Source organism: Choristoneura fumiferana, chromosome 18, assembly GCF_025370935.1.
Source record: "Choristoneura fumiferana chromosome 18, NRCan_CFum_1, whole genome shotgun sequence".
NCBI lineage: Eukaryota > Metazoa > Arthropoda > Insecta > Lepidoptera > Tortricidae > Choristoneura > Choristoneura fumiferana.
This window is the reverse complement of record NC_133489.1, coordinates 18,277,723-18,283,869: the sequence shown is the minus strand read 5'-3', so window position 1 is coordinate 18,283,869 and position 6,147 is coordinate 18,277,723. Positions and strand designations below refer to the sequence as shown.

The 6,147-nt window shown below is 37.1% G+C and overlaps 1 protein-coding gene across 1 annotated transcript; it reads right to left on the bottom strand.

Moving 5' to 3' along the window:
- Positions 1-4,209: 4,209 nt before the first annotated feature.
- On the bottom strand, positions 4,210-6,147 carry LOC141438379 (putative serine protease K12H4.7). The gene has a single exon (XM_074102239.1). It carries the CDS (start codon positions 6,123-6,125, stop codon positions 4,626-4,628), a length of 1,500 nt encoding a protein of 499 aa, XP_073958340.1. The 5' UTR covers positions 6,126-6,147; the 3' UTR covers positions 4,210-4,625.

Below are 6,147 nucleotides of genomic sequence, written 5' to 3'. Positions count from 1 at the left end.
GTTTAAGTCAGTTGAGTGTCTTTTAAGCGTGCATAGTCACCTGTAGGTTAAAGGGACTACCTGGTGAATATTTATATCTGAAAAAGGTGAAGCTATGTCATACTTTAATATAATTTAAGTCTTTGTAGTCTGGGTGACGGTATATCATGTATGTATTTCTTTAATAAACTCTAATGGTTTGTGATCATTTAAAATTTGACACTTGTTTTCATAAATAAAATAGTGAAATTTTTTAGTTGCCCAGACAACACTTAATAATTCTTTTTCAATTTGAGAAAATCTTTGCTCAGAAGGAGTCAGCCTTCTCGAAGCATAACAGACTGGTTTGCCATTTTGTAATAAGCAACAGCCAAGTCCATCTTTTGAAGCGTCACATTGTAGTACAATAGGTAATTTAGTATTAAAATTTTGTAAAACGGGTGCCTCTGTAACTATTTTCTTAATATTATTAAATACTGTTTCATGTACTGAGGTCCACAACCAAGTTACATCCTTTTTTAATAAAAGGTGGAGAGAATTGACCATACCGAGGAATATCTGTAATTCCTTCTTATTAGTTGGACTTTTAATACTGTTAATGGCATCAACCCTTTCCGGGTCAATTTGCATGCACTGTCCAGAAACAATGTGACCAAAATATTTCACTTCGGTTAATCCATATTGAAATTTACTTTTATTAAATCTGACAAAACAAGAACATAAATTCTTTGGCACGTTTAAATACTTGATATAATACTTCGTCATGTTCCTGCTGAGAATTTTCACATATTAAAAGGTCATCACAATAAACTACCACACCGGGAATGTCACCAAAAGCTGTTTCGCTGTATCTTTGGAACACTTCGGGGGCTACAGAAATTCCAAAAGGACATCTTAAAAAATTATAGCAGCCATAAGGGCTATTAAAAGTACACAAGTCACTAAGCGTTTCTGTTAATTTAATATTATAAAATCCATCAGACAGATCTAGTACTGAAAAATATATTTTATTACTTAATTTAGGTACTTACCTACTATCCCATCTAATGTCGGTATTAAATGGTGTTAATTAGAAATTAACACTTTATTTAAATCTTTGGGATCTAGACAAATTCTTAATGAATCATCTTTCTTTTCGATAATGACAAGATTACTCACAAAAGTTTTTGGGTGTTCGACCTTAGCAATTACTTGTTGATCCTCCAGAGACTTCAGCTTCTCCGCAAGGCGAGTCATCAGCGCGTTAGGCACTCGACGAGGGGGTCTCACTACTGGTTCCACTCCTGGCTGAACGCGTAGCTCCAATGGGTTTTTAAATTCACCCACACCCTGAAAAAGTTGAGCATTGTTATTAATCATTAATTCCATGTCATTTGAGGTATCAGTTTTGACTATATTAATATTATAGTTTTTCAAAAGTTTTAATTGTATTAATGTCTTGAGTCCTAAAATTGGTTTAGCTTTCTCCTTTATTACTAGGAACTCAGACTCAAAACCTGTCCTCATCATTCTTAGTATAGACTTTTAATTTTACTTTTCCTATTGGCATTAAGTGCCTACCACCGAAAACCTCTATTATTGTTTTTGTCTCAGACATTTTAATATTATTTTCATCATCGACAAGTTTATTGAGATCATGCTGTGAGATCGCATTGATCTGCGCACCTGTGTCACCCTTAAAAGACACTCTTTTATTATTTACTCTTAATAGCTCTGTCCATTTATTTTTACTGAGATCTATGGAGCAGACTAGCCATAAATCATGAATATTTTGTCTGAATCACTCTCATTATTATTAACAGTATGCACCTTCTTATTGTAAGTGCAGCCAACACTAAAGTGGTTGAGCTTTTGGTTTTTGCCACAAGTTTTACCATAAGCCGGACAATTTTTTGGCCCGTGCTCGGTTTTACATTTCAGACACATGTAATGTTTGCTGTTATATTTTTTACTATGGGAGTTATTTTTATTACTATTGAATATATTCGGCTTTTTTTAATCTATGATACTTATCTTTATTACTATTGTGTGAGTGTTGGGACTGGGTCTATGACTGCGACTGGACTGCAAGCACCTCCCTGATTGGACTGTTCAGTGTCTTGATGTGTTCTTTGGAGAGCTCCGCCGATCTGCAGACTTGCCTGCTTGAGTCCATTTTGCCGTGACTTTAAAGTGAGTTCGAGTTCCAGTTGTAGAGTGCAACTTGTTAGGAAGAGGGTAGATCGCTTACGTCCTATTTAATTTTGTGACTGACGGTTATACCAGCATACCCGCGATTCTCCAGTCTTCTCGTGAGCATGGCGCATGAAACTGTGCCGAAATATCGAGCTTCAGTAAGATCAAGGTACGCGGAACAAAACCCGAATTTAATTCATAAAATTAGTCGTGATCGCGATACACACAAATATCACGCCTGTATTCCCAAATGGGATAGGCAGAACACACGAAACGTTACCGCTTCGGAGCTACTTTTAGCAATTTTAGGTGTTAAGTGACCGTGATAATTTTAAATATTACAATTTACACGTGTCCTATTGGTACATTGTTTGGTTATCAATATAATTTACAGGAGTATTCGCTTTCGTTTTACTGCCTAGCGATAAAAGTTACATTTATCAAAATGGCTTATTGGCATTCTTGCCTGTAATCGCTATCATAAATACGAGTATGTATTCAGTACATATTATGCTGTGTTTGACCTATCGCCTCTCAGGCCGTGGTGGCCTAGTGGTTTGACCTATCGCCTCTCAAGCAGAGGGTCGTGGGTTCGAACCCCGGTTCGCACCTCTGAGTTTTTCGAAATTCATGTGCGGAATTACATTTGAAATTTACCACGAGCTTTGCGGTGAAGGAAAACATCGTGAGGAAACCTGCACAAACCTGCGAAGCGATTCAATGGTGCGTGCGAAGTTCCTAATCCGCACTGGGCCCGCGTGGGAACTATGGCCCAAGCCCTCTTGTTCTGAGAGGAGGCCTGTGCCCAGCAGTGGGACGTATATAGGCTGGGATGATGATGACATATTATGCTAGCGGAACCGGCAGACGTCGTCCTGCCCGAAAAACATTAAAATTACGATAACATACCAGCAACAGCGTTTTACGCGGGTAACGGCTCGTAGTAAATCGTGTGATCATGTTAATATTTGGCTTGAACTCATCTTGATCATCTTGAGAGCAGATACGTTTACAGCTAATTAACAGACTTCAAAAAAGGAGGAGGTGCTAGGTTCCAATGTTTGTATTTTTTTTTTGATAGGTACTCTACACGTACATAATTATTATGTTTTTTATTTAATTTTAATATTTTGCTTTTTAAAACAAAGTCGCGATGGCCTAATGGTTTGGCCTGTGGCGTCTCAGAGGATCGTGGGTTCAAACCCCGGCTCGCACCTCTGAGTTATTTGAAATACATGTGCGAAATTATATTTGAAATTTACCACGAGCTTTACGGTCAAGGAAAACATCGTGAGGAAACCTGCACAAACCTGCGAAGAAATTCAATGGTGTGTGTGAAGTTCATAATCCACACTGGGGTCGCGTGGGAACTACGGCACAAGCTCTCTCATTTTCTGAAAGGTGGCCTGTGCCAATCACTGGGACGTATTTTGGCTGGGATGATGAATATTTTACTTAAAGAGCATAGGTATAACGCAACAATGGTGACGGCACACCGTAGAGCTTCTCTTTCTGTACAGGTTTACGCTTTGGCTCTTATGCCGTACTAACCCTCTACTAAACTAACCTCACCTATTTACCTAGACAAAAAAACCTACTCCAGTTTAGGTTTATACATTTCTTCATTATGATTGAGCCTTGAATTCGCAATATAGGGGTGTAAATTTTTAGAGCAGTTTCCGTGTGTCGAATTACAATAGGCTTTATTGCGTTTCTATCGAAATGAAAGCTTTCGATTCGCGACACGCGAATCTGGTAAATTGCTTTTCTGTCCAAATACTTAATATGATGCGGACTTGACCTAAATCATCGATTCATTGAAACACCGTTAATCCAACAAGCATGAAGTGGTCAATCTAGCACCGCAATATAATGCAACTTGCACGATTTTTCTTGTAAGTCAAAACTAGGTCTTAGTAGCGTGTTATACTTGCAAATGATTAAACAAAACTACTTATTTCACAGTATTTCTAAATGTTGATTAGAAATTTATAATATTGTCGTGTTAAGCAATTTAGTAATAGGTATTAAATGCTGGAAGTAATACAATTAAAAGATGCAGTTAGCTTTATTATTACCCTCAACCAGACAGAATATTAATATACCTACGTAGATATATGTATCAGCCGTTGCCACATTGCAGTAAATAAAGAAATTAACTTGCTTTAATAATACATTGAAAGATCAACAAACAAGTATGATGGAAAATGTTGCCGTTTAATTATACAGTCTATTCCATTTTGGTCACATCGTGGTTTAATAATATAATATCGCAACAGCGGTACCTCTCCTATAAATATATGTAAATCTGCTTCAAGAAAAAGACGATAAGTGTCAACCATCTCAATATTTAGAGCAGTGTGGTTGCAAATATTTAAGAAAAAGCTTTTGAACGCAGCATAAAAAACGGTGACGCATTAAAAAGTGAACGAAAAAAAAGACAGATAAAAAGTACACATCTTTAATATGCGTTAAGCTTTTTCTATCCATTTTTTAATGATTTGCTTCACATATTCTCTATGTTTTAAGAGTGCTGGATCCATAGTAGTCCATAACAGTCCACAACTAGAAGTTCCATTTGTTATTCTCACCACTGCAGTGTCAGACAGATCTTTAAGTACTCCTAGTCTACGCCAAGGGTCCATGTCTCCATGAGTGAACACCACATTTGTTACGTTAGGCGTAATTCCACCATACATTGTATTGGTCTGTGCTACTCCATCGTCGACTCGTTTCTCGTTGAAATCCTCACCATATATGGCTTGACATTGCTTTATGAAAAAGTCAAGTGGTACATTGTGACCAAAAGGTTGTTTATCAGAATTAGTGGTTTTAAATTTACCAAATTCATTACACAACTGGTAACGAAAAACAACAAATCCCGACGTTCTCATTTCCCTATACGTATCCATTTCGTTTGTAAAGTTAAACACAAAACACCAACCTTCAGGTGTCATTTCGGTTCTTATTTTGAGTTTAAATATCGATTCTACTGCAGTACTTGTAGTGCTACGATATTGGGAGGTCAATTGCTTATGCAAAATTTCAACACTTTTTTGCACTGATCCCTCCCAATTTTCTGTGAGAAAGTAACGACATGTATATTTTATATCATCAGCGGTTAAATGTGTAGCAACACTCCCGAATGTAAAAAAAGTAAAGGTATCAAAAAACAATTGTTGATTCTCTATGACATTCATATCACTAAAATTACAAATTCCGAATTCTTTTTTGAGTTTTTCAATTCCACTCGGAGTTTTTAGTAATTCCGTGATGCGTTTATAAAAAACATTTATTTTCTTTACACAATCAGCGGACCCATATTTTTCAAACGCATCACTAACCGCCTCAAGATATTCGTTAAAATCTTTTTTTGCCAAAACAGGCGCACTGCTCGACACTGCAGCATCTACGAGGTCAGGGTAAAGAAGTCTCATCCAAGCAGCGAGATTCCCCGCATATGATCCGCCAATCACAACTACCTTTGACGATTTAAATTCGGGAGCAGACTTAATTGTTTTAATTAACGCAGCCAAGTCAGCCAACGCTTGTTTCGAGCTCAAATACTTCATCGACGAGGTGTCTTTTATGTCAACGGGCATACTTTCTCCATAGTAACGATGTTCTGATGCAAATAGGGCTCCATTTGTTTCATTCGCTAACTGACACGGAAAGACGCAATATCTTTCTAGGACCCCATAATAAATCTCATAGTCACCGCCGATCAACAGGTAAATGGGTCCGTTGGGCTTCCAAAAAGTAAGTCTCTTGAAATATCTCATCTTCCAGGTCTCATTATTTGTATTAAAGTGATCAAGCGGCTGTTCAATCCATTCTTCCGAAATGTCACTTAATTCATTATTTTTATTAGTTAAATCATTTTTCCATTCCGGTACGCCATGGTGTTCAAAAAACGCAAAACAATATGAAAATCCAAAATTGATGACGATAAGTGCACTAACAAAATACATTATTATTTGATACAAGCTGTGA